The sequence below is a fragment of the Pleurodeles waltl genome, chromosome 9, assembly GCF_031143425.1.
Source record: "Pleurodeles waltl isolate 20211129_DDA chromosome 9, aPleWal1.hap1.20221129, whole genome shotgun sequence".
Lineage (NCBI taxonomy): Eukaryota > Metazoa > Chordata > Amphibia > Caudata > Salamandridae > Pleurodeles > Pleurodeles waltl.
In genome coordinates, this window is record NC_090448.1 from 209,479,635 (window position 1) to 209,501,828 (window position 22,194).

Sequence of the window (22,194 nt, forward strand, 5' to 3'; positions counted from 1 at the left end):
CCCACTTCTTACCCTGGTACCCACCTTTGTTTTGGGTTGTGTCTTTGGGCCCACACACCTGGTCTGGTTTTTGGGGGCCTACAGAGGACTCTTTTTCTTGATTTCTAGTGTCACCCACTTTCTCCTGGGGAGGCTTTGTAACCCCTTTCTTTTGGTCACCCCCAGTGGAAGTGTTGGTTACCCTAGTCTTGACCCAATGGTCCGCCTTCTTTCCCAATTCTTGGGGAGAAATTGGTCCTAGGTCTACCAGATACTGATGCAACTTTTCATTGAAGCAGTTACTTAAAATGTGTTCTTTCATAAACAAATTATAAAGCCCAACATAGTCATGCACTTCATTTCCAGCTACCCAACCATCCAGTGTTTTCACTGAGTAGTCTACAAAATCAACCCAGGTCTGGCTCGAGGATTTTAGAGCCCCCCTGAACCTAATCCTGTACTCCTCAGTGGAGAATCCAAAGCCCTCAATTAGGGTATCCTTCATGAAGTCATAGGATTCTGCATCTTTTCCAGAGAGTGTGAGGAGTCTATCCCTACACTTTCCAGTGAACATTTCCCAAAGGAGAGCTCCCCAGTGAGATTTGCTTACTTTTCTGGTTGCACAAGCCCTCTCAAAAGCTGTGAACCATTTGGTGATGTCATCACCATCTTCATATTTAGTTACAATCCCTTTTGGGATTTTCAACATGTCAGGAGACTCTCTAACCCTATTTATGTTGCTGCCACCATTGATGGGACCAAAACCCATCTCTTGTCTTTCCCTTTCTATGGCTAGGAGCTGTCTCTCTAAAGCCAATCTTTTGGCCATCCTGGCTAACAGGAGGTCATCTTCACTGAGGCTCTCCTCAGTGATTACAGAGGTGCTGGACCCTCCTGTGAGGGAAGCAGCATCTCTGACTATTATAGTTGGAGACGGGGCTTGAGGGGCCCTGATCTCCCTAATTAGGACTGGAGGGGGGGGGGGGAGTCTCCTCCAAGTCACTAACTTCATCCTCTGGGAGGTCATCCTCAGAGGGGTTGGCTTTTTCAAAAACTCTGCCAGCAGCTCCTGGAGCTGTAGTTTGGAAGGTCTTAGGCCAACTGGTATTTTCTTTATTTTGCAGAGAGACCTTAGCTCCCTCATCTCAAGATGGAGGTAAGGGGTGATGTCGAGTTCCATCACATTCTCTTCTGCACTAGACATTATGTTTCTAAAAGTTGGAATACTTTTTAAGAATCTAAAACTATTTCTAGTACTTAATTCAAACTTTCACAAAACTTTTAAACTCTAAAAGAAATGCTAACAGGGACTAACACAAGGCCCTAGCAGGACTTTTAAAAATTTAGAAAAATAGCTCAAATTGCAAAAATCAGTTTCTAATGACAATTTTTGGAATTTTGTCGTGTGATCAGGTATTGGCTGAGTAGTCCAGCAAATGCAAAGTCTTGTACCCCACCGCTGATCCACCAATGTAGGAAGTTGGCTCTGTATGCACTATTTCAAAGTAAGGAATAGTATGCACAGAGTCCAAGGGTTCCCCTTAGAGGTAAGATAGTGGCAAAAAGAGATAATACTAATCCTCTATTTTGTGGTAGTGTGGTCGAGCAGTAGGCTTATCAAAGGAGTAGTGTTCAGCATTTGTTGTACATACACACAGGCAATAAATGAGGAACACACACTCAGAGACAATTCCAGGCCAATAGGTTTTTGTATAGAAAAATATATTTTCTTAGTTTATTTTAAGAACCACAGGTCCAAATTCTACATGTAATACTTTGCATGAAAGGTATTGCAGGTAAGTACTTTAGGAACTTTGAATAATCACAATAGCATATATACTTTTCAAATAAAACACATATAGCTATTTTAAAACTAGACAGTGCAATTTTCAACAGTTCCTCGGGGAGGTAAGTATTTGTTAGTTTTTGTAGGTAAGTAAACCACCTACGGGGTTCAAGTTTGGGTCCAAGGTAGCCCACCGTTGGGGGTTCAGAGCAACCCCAAAGTTACCACACCAGCAGCTCAGGGCCGGTCAGGTGCAGAGTTCAGTGGTGCCTAAAACGCATAGGCTTCAATGGAGAAGGGGGTGCCCCGGTTCCAGTCTGCCAGTAGGTAAGTACCCGCGTCTTCGGAGGGCAGACCAGGGGGGTTTTGTAGGGCACCGGGGGGGACACAAGTTAGCACAGGAAGTACACCCTCGGCAGCACGGGGGCGGCCGGGTTAAGTGTGCAAACACACGTCGGGTTTGTAATAGGAATCAATGGGAGACCAAGGGGTCTCTTCAGCGATGCAGGCAAGGGGGGGGGCTCCTCGGGGTAGCCACCACCTGGGCAAGGGAGAGGGCCTCCTGGGGGTCACTCCTGCACTGGAGTTCGGATCCTTCAGGTCCTGGGGGCTGCGGGTGCAGGGTCTTTTCCAGGCGTCTGGATCTTAGTCAGGCAGTCGCGTTCAGGGGGAGCCTCGGGATTCCCTCTGCAGGCGTCGCTGTGGGGGTTCAGGAGGGGCAACTGTGGCTACTCACGGTCTCGTAGTCGCTGGGGAGTCCTCCCTGAAGTGTTGTTTCTCCACAAGTCGAGCCGGGGGCGTCTGGTGCAGAGTAGCAAGTCTTACGCTTCCGGCGGGAAACGCAGTTGTCTTGAAGTTGCTCCTTTTGAAACAAAGTTGCAGTCTTGGGTGAACAGAGCCGCTGTCCTCAGGAGTTTCTTGGTCCTTCTAGAGCAGGGCAGTCCTCTGAGGATTCAGAGGTCGCTGGTCCCTGGGGAAAGCGTCGCTGGAGCAGTGTCTTTAGAAGTGGGGAGACAGGCCGGTAGAGCTGGGGCCAAAGCAGTTGGTGTCTCCGTCTTCTCTGCAGGGTTTTTCAGCTTAGCAGTCCTCTTCTTCTTAGGTTGCAGGAATCTGATTTCCTAGGTTCTGGGGAGCCCCTAAATACTGAATTTAGGGGTGTGTTTAGGTCTGGGAGGGCAGTAGCCAATGGCTACTGTCCTTGAGGGTGGCTACACCCTCTTTGTGCCTCCTCCCTGAGGGGAGGGGGGCACATCCCTTATCCTATTGGGGGAATCCTCCATCTGCAAGATGGAGGATTTCTAAAAGTCAGTCACCTCAGCTCAGGACACCCCAGGGGCTGTCCTGACTGGCCAGTGACTCCTCCTTGTTTTTCTTATTATCTCTCCTGGACTTGCCACCATAAGTGGGGGCTGCGTCCAGGGGGCGGGCATCTCCACTAGCTGGAGTGCCCTGGGGCATTGTAACACGAAGCTTGAGCCTTTGAAGCTCACTGCTAGGTGTTACAGTTCCTGCAGGGGGGAGGTGTGAAGCACCTCCACCCAGAGCAGGCTTTGTTTCTGTCCTCAGAGAGCACAAAGGCTCTCACCGCATGGGGTCAGAAACTCGTCTCTCAGCAGCAGGCTGGCACAGACCAGTCAGTCCTGCACTGAACAATTGGGTAAAATACAGGGGGTATCTCTAAAATGCCCTCTGTGTGCATTTTTTAATAAATCCAACACTGGCATCAGTGTGGGTTTATTATTCTGAGAAGTTTGGTACCAAACTTCCCAGTATTCAGTGTAGCCATTATGGAGCTGTGGAGTTCGTTTTTGACAGACTCCCAGACCATATACTCTTATGGATACCCTGCACTTACAATGTCTAAGGTTTTGCTTAGACACTGTAGGGGCATAGTGCTCATGCACCTATGCCCTCACCTGTGGTATAGTGCACCCTGCCTTAGGGCTGTAAGGCCTGCTAGAGGGGTGACTTACCTATGCCATAGGCAGTGTGAGGTTGGCATGGCACCCTGAGGGGAGTGCCATGTCGACTTAGTCATTTTCTCCCCACCAGCACACACAAGCTGGCAAGCAGTGTGTCTGTGCTGTGTGAGGGGTCCCTAGGGTGGCATAAGACATGCTGCAGCCCTTAGAGACCTTCCCTGGCATCAGGGCCCTTGGTACCAGGGGTACCAGTTACAAGGGACTTACCTGGGTGCTAGGGTTGTGCCAATTGTGGAGACAATGGTACATTTTAGGTGAAAGAACACTGGTGCTGTGGCCTGGTTAGCTGGGTCCCAGCACACTTCTCAGTCAAGTCAGCATCAGTATCAGGCAAAAAGTGGGGGGTAACTGCAACAGGGAGCCATTTCTTTACAATTGCCAAATAAAGTCAGTAATGCTTTATGATCTTTCACAAGTGTGAAAGGTTTTCTGTAAAGGAATACATGGAAATACTCACAAGCCCAAACCACTGCTAAACTTTATTTTTCTGGTTGTGAATAAGCACGTTCAGTTGGAGAGACACCTTTACTTGCATTAGCCCCAATATGTCTTCAAGCATTTGGCTGTCTGCTGTGTTGTGCAAGGAAGGCACCTAACTGGGCTGGGCTGGCGTCAACAACAATTTCAGTATGTAGCTTTGAAACAAAAAATGCCATTTCATTGTTTAATTCTCTTAAAACTCTGCTTGCATTTTTGCAACCATTGAAATAGAACATTCTTTTTCCTCAACTCTCTCAGTGGAGCACTCACAGTAGCAATGTCTCCTAAATTTTGTGAACAGTAACTGGCCATGCCAAGCTATGAATGCAACAGGGAAACCTCTGGGGTAATGGTATTTGACAACCCTTGTACCTAAGCTGAGTGGCATGCCCCCATCACAAAAAAGATATGGCCAAAGAACTTAACTTAGTCTTATTGAATTCACATTTCTCAGCATTTAGCGTTAAGCCAGCATCAACAAGTAAACAACACACTTGCCATAAAGCTTTGTAGTGTTCCTTTTGTGTAACTCTGAAAACCAATATGTCATCGTTATCATAAAAAACATTTACAACAGATTGTATGATATGTCTCCTGCAGCCCATGATACACCAAAAACACAGTCTTTTGTATCTAAACCAATATGGGTAGAAACGGTTGTAATGTACCTTCAGTTATCCTTTAGTTCCAACTGATGATATCCTTTTTTTTAAACTAAGACAAGAGAACACTTTAGCACTGTTAAATTGTGTTATCATCTCAGCAATGTGTGGACCTGGATTTCGTTCTATTTCAGATGCCTTGTTCACTTGATGCATTTCCACGCAGATGCGTACAGCTTCTTCACTGTCCTTTTTGGGTACTTCCACTATGGGTGAAACCCATGGCATCAGACTAGTAGAATGTTCAGTGATCTTATGCTTAAGTAATGATTCAAGATCCTTTTCAAAAGCTTCTTGTAAATTAAATGCAACAGGTCAAACACATTCATGAATATGCAATTGTACTTTCATAGTCTTTCATAGTCTTCCTAATCCATGAAATTATAAAGGAAACTGACTTACTATTTTGTGATGAGCATTCATATTGTAATTCACAGCAATATCAGTCCCCTGTCATCAGCCATGCTGAAATTGAGTAAACAGACACTTGATTAATTCCCTTTTTAAATACATGAGTATACCCTTGCATTTTTGTTTTCTTGTGTTTCATCGTTGCTACAAATGACCCTTTACTCTTCAGTGGCGTTAATGCAGCCCATGTGTACACTTTTGTTTTCGATGGAGTCTGTTGCGGTAATGGAGACAGTTCATGGTATTTCTCCTCGGCCATAATATTTATTGATGCACCGCTGTCTATGATAAAAGGTAGAGCACAACCATTTATTTTCAGTGTAATCTTTGGACAGTGTTTGAATGACTTGGGTACTTTCTCATGTTGACTTCTTTGACTGTTATGTCTCTTCACATGCAGCCAGTCCAACATGTGCATGTTTACATGAGGTAAACATTAATGTTTGGCAATTATCGTCTTCATTTTCACTTGATGCTGATAAAGAACTTTTCAACGATTATTTAGGTGACAATCTAATTGTTTGGTGTTGATATGTCTCAGCTGGTGTGGTCGATTGGCCTTGTGGGCGTGCGTCGAACATCGCTTCTGGAACATTCTGTCTATCATTTTGTTTTCTCACAGTGACGCACGTACTTTTTCCTTTGCCTTGCAGACTGTTACAAAATGGTTCTATTTACCACAGCCTTTGGATATCTGTCAGATGGTGGGGCATTTACCTTTGTGTAGAAACGGCAATCCACTTCTGAAACACAACTACTTTTTCCGTGGAGACCTCTCCTTGTGTCATTTGGCCTTGTGTTTCTGCTCAATTTTTATGTTCATGACTGACTCACTTTGGGCACCTCCATCCTCCATGTCAGCAGCTTGTCGATAGGCATGCTCTTTAGCTCTGGCAGCCATGAGAACTCGCTTCAGGCTAAGATTTTCTTTCAGCATTCGTCTGAATGAATCTGACAGGCGTCCGTCAATAACTCTGAGACATGTTGCTTCTTCATCATTAAGTTAATTAAATCTGCAGAGTTTTATAAGTGTATCCAGTCTCTCAACAGATTAATCTATGGTTTCTTTGTCGTTTATGACTGAAAATATACCTTTTGTAATCTACATTTGGCACTGGATTGAACTTGCTTCAAAGCTTCTTTGATTTGACAGTACTTAACTTCACTAGCTTGCAGCATTTTCTTTATGACTTCTTTTACACCACCACCAGTTAGATTTTTGAGGTACTTGATGATCTTTTTGTTATGGGTTTCTTCCAGCGTATCAATGAAATCATCAAATGTCTCTCTCTAATCAGGTAGTACATCTATCTCCAACATTTTGCTTTTTCCACTGCTGTCCATATTTGTGGTTCTCTGCAACCTGGGACAAGTACAACACTTTCTACATTTTACTCTCAGGGTAACCAGAGAGAGCAGTTACAAGCATTTCAGAGAGGAAAGACAAGAGCTCACAACTAAACAATCAAAAACCAACAAAATAACTTTAGCCCAGTGCTTGTCCTTTCGTTAAAGAAAGTACTTTATTCACAAAGCAGAACTAAATAGCACACATTGCAATTACGGTAAGTAAATTCATGTTATAATTCCAGGTTTCTTTCACAGGTCCAGATTATAGCACTTTTGTTCCTTTGGGGCTTAGAATTGCAACATAGACACTCTTTCATATACTTAGTTGACTTTAACCCGAAAGTCATACTTCTTCGCTCTCCATTTATTAACAGAACATCTGTCCTTTTATTCCAGATGAAGCCTCACAGTGCTTGCATGCCAATTCTTGGAGATTCAAGATTGGCATAGCCCACTGTAGTCTTTCTTTAAACAGTAATCTCTATGTACCATGGACGCCGGTCGCATCCTTGGTTCTTTTTTCTGTTTATTAGTTACTGTGCCTTTTTTCTGTTCACAGATTAAATTCAGCATGTTCAATGAGTAGCACACACCTGCATTGAGGAGATCAACACAAACGGGTACCCCATTCAACCAGAAGGGCTGTCCATTAAATTTAGTACAGTCGATCATGATAGTACCAATTAACATCAGTATTGCAGTGTACACTTGCATAAGGGCATCACACAGAGGGAATAGAACTTTAGAGACGGGCACACCACTGTGTCCGATGGCGACCCACCTCCTTATAGAATTAAAAAACAAACTATCCTTCCAAAAAGAAACACAACAGAGAGTTCTATTTTTATGGTTCCTTATATCACCCTTGAAAGTATTTCTTAGGGCTGGTCATCACCTAAAAGCTCAATAGACAACTCCTTAACAATGAAACATGACAGACAGGCATACTATTAGGCTTCCTTAAATGACTTCTTTTATTAGTGAAGCCTATCCAGTGAAGCAGGCATTGATGAACTCTAGCGGCTTTTTATTATAAAATAATGTCAGGCAATACATGTGCATCCTGGTCCCCCTGGCAACTTCCTAGATGAGCGTGAATCAACACGAGCATAAAAGATCACGCCACGTCAAGCATGAACATGAGGCAAGACGCACATGTCCCCATTATAGCCGCAATCCAAGTAGGTTATTACGCGGTGACAGCCCATCCTGAAGTCGCACGGCAGGAACGCATTTAGCCTATTCTTTGAGCGGGTATAGAGTACGCGTCCCTGTTCCTGGGACAGCACAAACGTCAACCACGGTGGTCACATGCCCACAACTGCCCGAGAGGCACACTGGCCACACCTCGGTATACATGGCCTGACTATTTAGTCAGTAATGGCAGCTCAGTCAATAATGATCTTGAGTACCAGGGAACCAAATAGGTTTGGTGTTGGGCGACTACTCTTGACAAAGTAAGTGAGAAGGGGTGGGGGCTAACAATCGCACTACTATGGCATCCAAAAGGGCTTGCTTAAGTATATTTTGTGACTGAAATTGTGTGTTTAACAGTCTGTGACAACAAGGCATGTCCATCCTGAGGTTCCACGAGGCAATTAACCTATTGACTGCTAAGTATATTGTTTATATAATATTTATTGACTTTTTAAAGACCACAAGGAGGTTTGCATGAGATGGACTATTCAATAGGACACCACGACATGTAGGGAAATGATATTTGACACAAAAGGGCCTTGGGATGCATGCAGCTTTTCTGAGCCACATATTACTTTGGTGGGCCCTAAATGAGTGCTGACGTAGAAGCCATGGTAAAGCGTTATACTTGGATTTTTTTACATGAATGCACATTAACTGATGCCTCTGCACTTAAGGTGCCACATTGCCAAGAGTCAAAAATGCATGAAGTGCACATATATTTCAGTTTTTGTGATTACTAACAAAATCTTGTTTCACCACAGCAAGTATTGAGTCATAAGTGCATCCGTCTCAGACGTTTCTCTCCATACGGATACTCAAATGGAGTGTCAGCACAAACAAAACCGTGGGTTATGGGTTGCAAATTTGAGCATGCCCTAGAGAGCATGCAAAAAAGTCCTGAAGAAAGCCATATTGACCCTTAATGGTCAGTTAAAAGGAATTGACTGAAACATGTCAACCATAATTAATACTATGGTTGTGAGAGTACATTATGGCCCTCATTCTGACCTTGGCGGGCGGCGGAGGCCGCCCGCCAAAGTCCCGCCGTCAGGTTACCGTTCCGCGGTCGAAAGACCGCGGCGGTAATTCTGACTTTCCCGCTGGGCTGGCGGGCGGTCGCCTTCAGACCGCCAGCCAGCCCAGCGGGAAAGAGGCTTCCACGATGAAGCCGGCTCGGAATCGAGCCGGCGGAGTGGAAGCTGTGCGACGGGTGCAGTTGCACCCGTCGCGTATTTCACTGTCTGCGCAGCAGACAGTGAAATACATGTAGGGGCCCTCTTACGGGGGCCCCTGCAATGCCCATGCCAGTGGCATGGGCACTGCAGGGGCCCCGCGACCCCCCCCTACCGCCATCTGGATCTCGGCGGTCCGACCGCCGGGATCTGGATGGCGGTAGGGGGGGTCGGAATCCCCGCGGCGGTGCAGCAAGCTGCGCCGCCGCGGAGGATTCAATGGGGCGGCGGTACACTGGCGGGACCCCGCCAGTGGTGCCGGTCCGACCGCGGCTTTACCGCCGCGGTCGGAATCCCCATTGGAGCACCGCCGGCCTGTCGGCGGTGCTCCCGCGGTCCTCCGCCCTGGCGGTCAAAGACCGCCAGGGTCAGAATGACCCCCTATATCTCTCAACACATCCATTACTGTTCTTAATCTTGTTTGAGGGCGCCATTATTAAAGTACACCATTTTGTTTAGTGCCTTGGAGACAATTTTAACTAATTTTTCCTATAATTCATTGGGATTGCAATGAAAGAAAACCTGCTTCACTGTATCGGGTGTCGAAGCACACCATGGACGAGCTAGGCACCCCGGGTGGGACCCCGATAATAAAGCATGCAACCAACTAGGTTGGTGGGTGGGGGGGTCTTTTTAGGAATAACAAAAGGGTTAAACTATTGGAACATAGGGGTAGTCGGGTCACTTAGTGACAGTTTCAGTATGGGGTGACATACTTGCTTCCTTTGTTGGTCTTTTTATATTAGTGTGTGTTCTTAGAGTAGGATGGGATTCCTCCCTCGACACTCTGACTGGAGGCTCGCCTTTGCGTTTCTGAGGCTTTCTCTTTATGCAAGGCTGTCTTAGATTTTACTGACATGTCTGCTGATCTATCAGCTGAAAATACTTTCCAGCTTATAATGCAAAGACTTTATACTTGCACACTGATTCTCTCATCAGAACTCCTTTATAGGGTATTCTTAGCTAACAACTTTTCCCCCCTCTTTTACTCAAAATAGTTTTGATTAGGGAATTTCCTGTATGGAACATGCTTGTTGTATTGTTACTACTTTGACTGCCACGCTCACATTTTCTTCCATTTTATAAGCAAATACTGATTGGATTATATTAACTTTTATTGTTTAAATTTGAAGTCCTTAACGATTTATTGCTATGCAGATGTTTGCTCCTCATGTCTTTTTGAGGACGAACAAAAGTCCATACTCCCAGTGGCAGGGGTTATTTAATGATTGCACCCCGAAGTCTGAGATACAGAAAACCACGATCCATCACTATAATCTGGAGAGCTACTTACAAGATTCCCAGACTCAAGTTCATGACCATAAAATACACATGTACTACTTGCTTCTGGATTATAAAGATTGGTATCTTGTTTTATCAGCGCACATGAAACATCACTTGTTCCGTGTAAGTTTCTACATGTGTTTATTTCCTTGTGATTGCAGGAGCAACACTAGTCCTGGGAACATTAAAAAAAAATGGCTTTATCGCCTCATCCAGCACTTTGAAATATAAAGATTAAAGAAATACAAATAAGGATTAGTGTGCCTTATAAATATTTTTTGACAAGGGGCACCTGAGGTGCTTCCAACTGATGTTAGATGTTCCCGACACAGCACTCGAAGATAATAGCAGACCTCCTTTCCCAAATAAGTGAGGATCAATTGCCCCTCAAGGTGAGCAAGAAGTGTACTAAAATATTGCCTAGCCATTCATCTTTGTTTTTCTGTTAAAAATTCCCAGAAGTTCTAAATTCAAGGTAGGTGATCCCTACTTCCCCCGAAAGAGCTACAGACAGTCTTCTAGCCAGACATGTAGTTAGATGAGCTGTCCTCTCCCTCCAGCATGGTCAGAACTGATTGTCTCTTCTGCTGGTGTTGGCCAAGGGCTCTAGGGGTGTTGTAGAATGAGTAGGAGCAGTCTTGTTTGGGGTGTCTCCAAGTCAAAAGAGGAAATGGTAAGGGTGTGCTTTGTTCAGCCAGTGTTTCCTGGTCCCTCCTGGATAGCTAAGCCTTGATAAGAAGCCAGTTCTTGACAACATCCCTGTCCGACTGGATCAGTTCGCTTCCGCCTAAATAAGATTTGCATAATACATTACCTCATTAAAAAACAAAATCTTCATCATTTATTAATAAATTGACGTACTGATTTATGTAATGTTCATTTAAGCCAAAAAGACATTACATGATGGTCCCAATAGTGTACAGTAATGTAGTACTTTGTTAGAGTTCATGGTTGTGCGCTGTTTGAATTATATTGTAATGTAAAAGACTGTTGAAGCCAGTGTCTTTAGGAAGGCTGTGAAGCCTAAAAGCGTTGACACTAGTTTTCACTTCTGCACTCCTGTGTGAATAAATGCATTGATCAGCTACCTCTGGAGCGTTGTCTTTTCTGCATAGAGTGAGACATTTAAGGATTGCAAGCGGTTTGGTGGCACTGCTACCTGCTGCGCACCGCTGGTGTTCAGGAACCTTCCAGCAAATGTATGTCAGCCCACTTATGGCATTTAACTTCTCAGGGATAATTTAGTATTTCATTTGCTGTTTTCCATGGCTTTCCTGGAAAGTTGATTATGACAAAGAAGTTAATCTAGTGCACAGCACGTTTGTAATGGAAACACAGGGAAACTATACTACTGTTCAGCAGTGTTATAGTGCACAGAGTCTTACAGCCCAGAAAACAAGAAAAGAAAAAAATGGGGAGGCCACAACAAACATTATGCACTTTCTTACACAATACAGCAGCAGCCTTGCAAAATGTGACATATACTAGGTGACAACTACCAGTTTGCTTCTCCAGCAGCATGCACAGGGATCCATTAAGACGCTTTAGACTGTGAATCTGAGCTTGTTCACTTGCTTTTCACCTGATAGATTGCTACAGTACAAGGGTCAACAAACAATACTGCTCTCTTGGTAAACTAGGGTAAAACCTTAAGATTGGAAAATGAGTCCTCTCTACAAGCATTCTCTATTGGTTTCCCAGCTTTAACGTCTGATTTTAGGGCCATATTCATTAGATTTCAACAAGAAGATAAGATGACACAAGCAGGTCCCACTAATAATTTGAACTGTATTAGTTAAGGGAACACTCAGAATGTGAAGAAGATTGTATGGACATATTTGGAGACACAAGAAGAAACCAAGGAAATAATCTGACGGTGATAAGAAAAAAAAATAATCTGGATCCATGCGCAAACTACAGAGCAAAACGTGGACTATAACTGTGCTCATTTTCTGCCAGGAATGGTCCACGTATAAGCATTAAAACGGAGACATTCAAAGTACAGACAAAATCGAATAGTTGAAATCTGTAGAGAAATAACTCAAGGTGATTTAATTAACACTGGTTGGGTGATACTGTAGTATGTATAATATTAGTGAGAAGACCAGAACATAAGCAACAGCTTTAACGAACCTCAGTCCATATTTCCATAGTTTTTATGAGCGGTAATATCCAGATTATTATTCATATTTGTATGCTACCGGAAGGGATGTTTTAATTGAGGCCCATTTTATATTTGTGAAGATGATATATCCACATTGCTCTTTTTCAAAAAGTCTTCTCTCTATGGTGTTAATAGTACCATCCAGCTATTCTATAATGGCCCGTCTCATATCATTGGTTGTATGTCCAACTCTTAAGAAGTGATCAGTTAGTTTTGGGGTGTTGCGTTTGCAGCACATGCTACTCCAGTGTTCACAGATGTGTGTTGATTTTTCTGGTGGTCATGCCAACAAAAAGTAACTCACATGGACAAATTATCAGATGAATTACATTCATGGAATTACAGTTGGTATGTTTTCTTAGGGTCCATATTTTTCAAGGTTTTAGTTCCAGCAGCTGCAGTGTGAGCGAGCCAGCTCTTTGCGTTTTTATAAAAAAAAAATAATTTTTAAAAATTTTTTGCGGATCGCCAAAATGTTAAAGGAAAAAAAAAAATGCTTTTTATCTGGAGGGAAAGGGGGGTCCCTCTGGGACCCTAGCACCAGAGCTAAGGGGTTAGGGTGTCCCTCCCCTGTACCCATTTTTCCTTTTTTACATTTTTGTCTGGGACTCAGTTGAAGCCAAGTCCCAACATGGCTGCCAACACTTCCTTTTTGAAGTGTTGGCAGCCAGTCACATCTCAGCACAAGATCGGGAGGGGTAGCAAAGCCTTCACATCTGTGTGTATATATACAAATTTGGATTTTCTTTAATTCATCAAGAACTACTGAATGAATTTACACCAAACAACAAGCATTTGCAATGCAATGGGTCTCTCATTTGCTTGAGTTAGAGCTATTGGCGTTGTAAATTCATAAGTGGACTGTTCTTGCCACATAAATTGGTCAACCCTGCCTCAGGATTTGCTATTTTCTGGCCACATAATTCCAGTGGCCTTGCATAAAACCAAAGCACTTCCATTTACCTTCTTTCTCTATCTGCAGCCAAAAATGTAAATGTTGCCATTTAGCATCCTAATTTAAATCTGCCATGTTAATTCCAATAGAATACCACTTTCACCACTCCTCCAGCAGAGTTGCTGGCTGGTTAACACATATCCCCCCCCCCCCCCCCCAAAAAAAAAAAAAGACACAAGCCAGCCAAGGAGGAGTAACAAGATAATAAACTGAAAGGGTCACACAAATAGATCGAGAAGAAGTATGTTAAGTTGGCCTGAATCATGGTCATAATTGCAAGAAGGAGAGATTCATAAAACATATACAAATATCATATAAACCCAAGAAAAACCTTTATCAGAAATAAGCTTTTGGCACTAGACTGTAATGCTCAGAACAGCTCCTGTAGGACACCACAATGAAAATAACATTTGTAAGAAACAAATGGTCATTAACCATACAGTTAGCCCCTAGAGGACATAACCACATGAAAAGAAAATGACCAAAAGTAATGCAGTATAACCATATATTTAGCCCTTAGAGGGCATAGTGCATTACACATTTTCTGGGCTGGCAGGCCTACTGCAATGATATTACAAACAAGACCCTTAAAACACAAATTACTCTCAGCTGTAAAACAAAAATTCCAGCCATGAGAGAGGTTAAAAAGACACTGAACGGTGGGAGAGGTTATTATTTTAGGTTCGCCACTAATCTAGTGTGGGGAGCCAGGGGTGACAGAAAGAGCAGGTTTGTGTTGAATGTTTTGAAGGTGGTCACATAGTCCTAGGACCACCACAGCCTGAGTTATGAGCAAAACTGTTTAGTAAAAGAATGCGGTGTAAAGCATTATGGGATGACCGAGTGCAGCAAATATTGTAGTATGTTGATTGTAATGCTCAGAACAGCACCTAGAGGACACCACACAATAAAAATATAATTTGTAAGAAGCATGGTCATGTAACAATATAGTTGGCCGCTAGAGGGCATCACCACTTGAAAGCAGAATGGCAGAAAGTAATGCAGTGCAACCATATATTTAGCCCCTAGAGGCTTTAGTGCATCGCATATTTCAGGGCTAGCAGGCCTACTGACATACTAAGCCCATCAGAACACAAACTACTCCCATCTGTAAAACAAATGTTCCAGCCATAAGAAAGCTTAAAAAGGGACTGCATGGTGGGAGGGATTATTATTTTGGAGTCTAGTGTAAGGACCCAGAGATGACCTAGGCAGAAAGAGTGTGTTGTGCTGAACGTTTTGGTTGTGGTCCTCTTGTCCTAGGACCACCACAGACTGAGCTATGTGCAAAAATGTTTTGAAAAAGAATGCTTGCAAAGCATCATGGGTGGATTTTTCCCAAGAACCGTGAATATTGTAGTATCGGCTCTCCCGATGTGCAGGGAGAGCCACGTTGTTATTTCTGTGTTTTTTTTAGGAAAGCATTTATTAATTATATGTGTTTTTGGGAAAGCTGGGGAGAGCGCGAAAGGGAAAGCCAAAAGAAATTACTCTGATTAGTTAACAGTGTGAACAATGTGATCAGCGATTCAATACCTCCAATGGAGTTCACGCTGTTGGTGCTGTGAGTGCCATGGAGCACGAAGGGGAGAGACAAAAGAGAAAAGTAGTTTGCCCAAGCTGAATTATATCGGCAATCGTACAGTTATCCATTTAAAAGGGTCAGTCTGCTAGGCGGTAACAAAACCACCTCAAAGCGGGACAATTGTAAAGCATTTACCAATTACATCATGCGATTTTGGAAAGGCAATCCCACGAACGAATGAAAGTGATAGGTGTGATTAAAAGCCCACAGATAGATAACAACAGGTCGGAAAGTGCTTGCATGCGTGACCTAAGAAGAACTTTTTCTGGGCCAAGAGCTATCTTTCTGCCAAATGTGGTGTAATTCCATCCAGTGGTTTTGGCATTGTCGCTGTTCAAAATTTCCTATGGGAATTAACATTGGAAATGCTCTCATTTTGACCGCACCCCTTTATCTCAGCCCCCGCTAGATGGATCACCCCAAAACTTTCCAGACTGTGTGTGTGTGTATATGTATGTATGTATGTATGTATGTATGTATATGTGTATATATATATATATATGTATATATATATATATATATACTCATCCAAAAATATAGTTGAATGCCTGGACAGCAAGTTGAGGTCAGAAATTCACTTTAATAACAAATGCTTCCTCCCAATACAACACGTTTCAGCCGTAGCCTTGCTCACGTACATATATTGGGAAAATGTGTGAACATATTTCTCACTCTGACTTTTTGTTGGATCACACACTAGCATAAACACTTAGATTCTATGTTGCAACACAGTTTTTTTTCTTTTCAGCTTCATACTCCAATAAACTACCAGTAAACTCCTGGGAATAAGCACAGTACCATTTTCTTAGAGGAGCACAATAGGTTTTCAATATTGAACCTTGAAAAGTTACAGCATTGCTGTTTTGCAGTCCTGATAGTTCTTCACGTGAATCATTCTTCTGGTCAGCTCATCTTCACTCGGTGAGAGCTCACTATCAGTTGTCCAATACATAACAAACTCTTATTCACTAACTAATAGAGGACTTCTGTGAAAAATACATTTATAATGAAAGAAAAACATTGCACATGACTATTCCATGAAGAAAACAGGCATTTCAGAGTTAATGCATTATTTTAATTTTAACATGGCTTCTTCAGTTAGGCTCATTCATTTGCATGCCTACAACATTTAAGTATAAATAAACAATTTTGCATTTAGCACATCTTTTATTTTGCACATTATAAATTAAAGCATTTTGTCAGCGAATAAACTTTGCAGCACAATATTAATGCATGATAGTTCGTTGACAACGTCCAGCCATGTTGCATAACTGTGACTAACATACAGTAATGTGACTTTAATGATATTCAGTCATGTGATTGCATGGCTGACATGTCGATACTCAAGTTAAGTAGGACTGTAAAATAAAAGGAAGTGTTTCATAGTTCGAGCTATATTGTATTCTAAAGTATAGATCTAGTATATGTTTCTTTGTGATCCATTTGAAATTATTGTTGACTACTACTAACTGAGATTACTGGTGATTTTGGCTATGTATATCCAGCAGGCACAATAAATCCACAACAAGTAAGACATGTACAATTTGAACATATATTTTCAGCAAACCTATAATCCTTTCAATATGAACCTAATCTAATGTGGCAAATGGAATTATAGCTCCTTGGTAACCGTGCATTTTCCAACAGGTAACAGTCCGTGATGCCTTAAACCAGGCCATAGATGAAGAACTGGAACGCGATGAGAGGGTTTTCATGCTTGGCGAGGAAGTGGCACAGTATGATGGTGCCTATAAGGTGAGACATAGTTTCTTCCCTTTTAATACTTTAATAATACTAATTTGTGGCCCAGTGTGAACATTTATTTTTGTTTTTCAAACCAGATTAGCAGAGGGCTGTGGAAAAAGTATGGGGACAAAAGAGTAATGGACACTCCTATTTCAGAGGTAAAACGTAAAACCCAAGAAGATTTTATTTCTGTGAGCAAATTTGCAACTTTTAATGTGGTTTAATCTGTTTTCTTTTTTTAAGATGGGCTTTACAGGAATTGCAGTTGGCGCAGCTATGGTATGTAACTGTGTTCTGTAAATTAATCTCTTTTTTAAATAGCTTCAATTTTAAATCATGTGGATAGGTTGCTGAGGGAACGTAAAGTTTGCATTGCATGATTAATATTCTTGTCCTAAACTCAATTGAATGTACAAATTGGGTCTGCCTCTTTTGATGCAAACTGTTTAGATTCCCCTTGACCTCATTATACGATTGATGTTGATTGATCAAAATGCCAGGGCTTGCAGGAGCAACATTACATATACCTTAACCCCCATGACATCATAGGGAATTATGTCATGTGTATACTTTAACCCCCGTGACATCATAGGGAATTGTCATGTGATCTTTAACCCTGTAATGTGTGCCCAATTATTAGAAAAACACATCAGTAACTACCTCAGATAAATGTCTGCTTTAGCTACCAGGGTATTTTAATGAGGATGCTTTCATGATATGCCAAGGAAAAAGTTTGCATTTCGTTTCATTCAAAGCGGAGTGCTATGCGTCACAAGAGGCAAGCCTGGGGTCACAGCTGTGCCCTCTAAATGATATCCATGTATTATACCATTTGGATATTTGTCGGGGATTTTCAGTAAATCTACATAAATTGTGAACAAGGTTGTATGTAGAAAAACTGTGAATAATCGTGTTTCCATCACTGTTGTACTAAATGAATGCGTTTTCACTATTTGCATAAATATTGAAAGTTAACCCATTTCAGTTCAACAATTATTTACCATGTTCACAGTTGATTTTTGGCATCTATATAAATGCTTCTAAACATTTTACCCCATTCTGAAATAATTATCTGCGACTTTCATTGAGAGGTCTAGAAACAAAAATGAACTATGCTCAAAAGATCTACTTTGGCTGTAGACTGAGTGAAGTTTGCAAAATCGCAAGTCCTTCCATGACGGCACATCTGCACCATCTACAGCCCCCATCCCCCCTCACTTCCACCACCAACCCCTGCCCCAAAAAATCAATACAAAGTATCTGTCAAAGATGTATTGGTCTGTCCATCTCATCCTGTGGACCTTGGCCCTGCCTGTGATCAGTGGGATGTGTTTACACCCCCTTGCCTGCAGCTTGCCTCTGAAAGAAATGTAGATTCTTAAGTCTTCTCTAACTTAGTGTCTGTTGGACATGGCCTTTCCTGCAAGGTTATCCCCAAATGTTTTGCCTTTTTCCTCCTATTTTTCTGAACTTTTTTTGTTGGCTTTAGGACTCTGGGCACTTTACCACTTCTAATTAGTGCTATAAAGTGCATGTGCTCTTTCCCTTAAAACTTGGTATTGTTGGTTTACACCTGTTTGGATAACTTAATTTACCTGTAAGTCCCTTGTAAAGTGGTATAGCATATGCCCAGGGCCTGTAAATTAAATGTGACTAATGGTCCCGCAGCACAGATTACACCACCCACAGAAGTAGCCTTTCAAACTTGTCTCTGGCCTGTCACTGTAGCACCTGCTTGCGCAGTTTACTGCCACATTGACTTGGTAAGGCCTAAACTCCCTTTTTACTACATCTAAGTCACCCCTAAAGTAGGCCCTAGATAGCCGTATGGGCAGGGTGTTGTGTATGTAGAAGGTATTTTTATGTGTTACATGTCCTTGTAGTGACACACAGCCTATGTAGTTTTCACTGCTGTGAGTGCTGGTCCTATCATACGTTTGCATTGAGAATTCCCTTGTATAGGTCTAAGTGGTCATTTCTGATCTGTGAGGAGTAGCGTGGGCATGTTTGGAATGGTAATGAGAAATCCTGCTTACTGGTGTAGGTGGATTTGGCATTGCTATTTCAGAAACACCACTTTTAGAAAGTGGGCATTTCTTTGAGCTTCCCAGTCCATTGTTATTTTGCCCACCGTACCACCTCATCCAGCCATACACACTCTAACCTTGGTCCTATTCCAGTAGGAACAGTCCAGCCGGAACTGCCAAGCCGTGTCTTCTCTGAACCAGAACACAAGCAAAAGTATCTGCCTATTTGGACCTCTGTGGTCGGATGCAGCTTGGGTCTATTAGCACAGGACCTACATCTGGGCATACACATCGCAATTAGGCTATTGCACTCAAGTAAACAAAAAGTGATAGGTGAAATGCTTGAATTAATCTCTGCCACTGGGTGCATAGTCCATCGTTATTTTGTCTTCAGTGCTGCCCCCGCAGAAGCTTTTTGGATTGTCAAGTATACTCAAAATTGGAATTGTACTTTTCTATCAGAGTGCTTCTTGTGCAATTCAAGTTTTTGATTAATTGATAGAAACCAAAAAACCTTTGTCAAGTAAATGACATAGCTCACATATCTTTAAGAATGTGTGAAATTGGTGACCTTTCTTAGGGGACAGTATGCTTAGATAACTGTTATTCTTCCAATGTTTGGGCTTCCAGAGATTTATTCAACATTACAATATTAGTCATAAGCATTGCTTTTTCTTCAATAAATTTATTTTCCTATTTTTCTTGCCCTCAGGCTGGATTAAGGCCCATTTGTGAGTTCATGACTTTCAACTTCTCAATGCAAGCCATCGATCAAGTGATCAACTCTGCAGCAAAGACTTACTATATGTCTGCAGGGAGAGTATCCGTCCCCATAGTTTTCAGAGGGCCTAATGGTGCATCGGCAGGTGTAGCAGCCCAGCATTCACAGTGCTTTGCAGCCTGGTATGGACATTGCCCAGGATTGAAGGTAGTCAGCCCATGGAATGTAGAGGATGCACGAGGTTTACTTAAAGCCGCAATTCGAGATGATAATCCAGGTAACTGTATTTTTGGTATAATTTCAAATATAAAAAATTTTTTTTGTTGTTTGAACAGATGCAGGTAGACATTCCTATAGTAGTTGCATGGTGTCCTTCTGATGGATACGTTTAACTACACATTCCTCACTTTAGAATATGCCGCAGGCGCCAGGTTAGATCCGAGAAAGTTTGTATTGGTGATCCCTTGTGCAGATTGGTAGTGTCATGCACCTGTATGTATGTATGCTGAATCCCTGGGAATGAAGGAGCATAGCCACCTCTGAACACTTGCATCAGTTCCTTCCTTTTTGCCCCTTGCGGTGTGAATCTGGATATCTGGACCTAACTTTGACAGTCTTCTGATTACTAAAGCTTCTCTAAAATGTGGTATTGAACAGTGTCCACACTGGAAACGACAAGATTGAAACTGTGCCTTAACTGTAGAAAGCAGTTGCCAGTCACGGACCCGCATGAGTTTCGCCTCCGGTGCCTGTGTCCTGAAAACTTTGCCAAGTCAGTGGTAAATGCATCTCAGTGCACCGAAGGCAATTTGAAAGTGAAAGGCAAAGTTATATCACTGATCAAAAGGAGAAGTGATAATCTTCACACCGATCATGCTATCCTTCCAAGTTGCGTGACTGGTCCCGGTCATGGGGCCATTTCCATAGCCACTCCCCCCCCCCCCCCCCCCCCCCCCCCCCCCCAAAGTCCTCTGGTCAAAGTTCAAGCACATGCATAAGAAAGCAAAACAGGACTTTACCCCAGTCTGACTTCAAAGGCAAGGCTCGAGGTCATCAAGATGTAAATCGCACTGCCTATAGGTCACCGGACATAGAACCAGTTTTTTGCTTAGTTCACTTGAGTTACCTCTGCTGCCATTGATTCTGCATCAGATTGAGGCCTTCAAAGAAGCCATGCTATTACATTTTCAATGCTCTCCCAGCTCCCTCTTGTGCTCTTGGGGGAAATCACCGGGCCTCCAGTGCAGTTACTACTGGCGGGGTCCGTCCCTGGTAGTCTGTCCCTTTGAGACCCACTTATTTGCCTGTAATTATTATGATACACGCTTTCACTCCAGTTCATGTCAGTTCCCATCACCAGGAAAATGCCATCTGCACTGGTGGATGTTTCAGCGCCCAAGTCTGATCTCAAAACGATGTGTGCTCAACCTCTGAACAATATTGCACTACAAAATTTCAAAAGCACAACCAGTTGTCATGTACACAGGTTCTAAGTGTGCCTTTATTGTGGTGCAGCAACCAGCAGGCACACTATGATCAGGCCTCGAAAAATCATTAAAATGTTACTAGACCTGCAGGTCTAGTAGCTTGATTAATCTACTTGACCTAACTGATGACCCGCAAAAGGGTCTCAAATTGTATGATCCTAGGCAAATATTGTATTTTACATTCTCTTTTTTTTCTTCATTCTCACATATGAGTGCACCTTCAAATTTGTGAGTTTACCATTTCAGCTGTAAAAAAAAAAAAAAAAAAGCCTCTTTTGTTTGATTAAATACACTAAACGTTTGCTCCATGTATAATAAATCTAGCCCATATATAGGGCATATATGATCCATGCATGACTTGCCTCTTAGCTTACTAATAGCTTTGCCACCAGGGCAGGACCGTCTCTCAGTTTGTTTAAACAATCACTGTAAATAAATATATTACTAAAGCATGATGTGGTAGCGCACTGTCATTTACAGACAGTACATTTCCAAGAAATGTCCAAAAACCTTCCCACTAACTTGCAGCTCACTGATAAAACTATACAGTGTATTAACAATAATTTGTGAATGGGTTTCAGAAAACATTTGCACATCGCCAAGTAAAGTGTTGTGTTTTTTTTTCATCCTATTAAAATATTTTTTCATCACACAGAAGTACAAAAATGGTCCTTCACAGCTACTGAAATATATTTTGAAATGTTTGTAAAGTTGACTTAGTTATATAAATGTTGTGTGTTAGGAAAAAGCTGATAACAAAAGCCTTTCATTTCACATAGGTCAGACAGTTCACTTTACAAAATCCTGGAACTCTGCAGTCACAAGGACGAGTATTTGCATTGTGTAGGAAGTTGGCTCTGTATGCACTATTTCAAAGTAAGGAATAGTATGCACAGAGTCCAAGGGTTCCCCTTAGAGGTAAGATAGTGGCAAAAAGAGATAATACTAATGCTCTATTTTGTGGTAGTGTGGTCGAGCAGTAGGCTTATCAAAGGAGTAGTGTTAAGCATTTGTTGTACACCCACAGGCAATAAATGAGGAACACACACTCAGAGACAATTCCAGGCCAATAGGTTTTTGTATAGAAAAATATATTTTCTTAGTTTATTTTAAGAACCACAGGTTCAAGATTTACATGTAATA

General features: G+C 42.3%; 1 protein-coding gene across 1 annotated transcript in view; it reads left to right on the forward strand.

The window, feature by feature from the left end:
• PDHB (pyruvate dehydrogenase E1 subunit beta) overlaps positions 1 to 22,194 on the forward strand; it is an 80,769-nt gene that overhangs the window by 12,588 nt on the left and 45,987 nt on the right. Inside the window, exons 3-6 of the mRNA XM_069206550.1 lie at positions 16,718 to 16,825; positions 16,912 to 16,974; positions 17,060 to 17,095; positions 19,556 to 19,841. Of these exons, the coding sequence (XP_069062651.1) occupies positions 16,718 to 16,825; positions 16,912 to 16,974; positions 17,060 to 17,095; positions 19,556 to 19,841 (493 nt within the window). The remainder of the gene's footprint in view (positions 1 to 16,717; positions 16,826 to 16,911; positions 16,975 to 17,059; positions 17,096 to 19,555; positions 19,842 to 22,194) is intronic.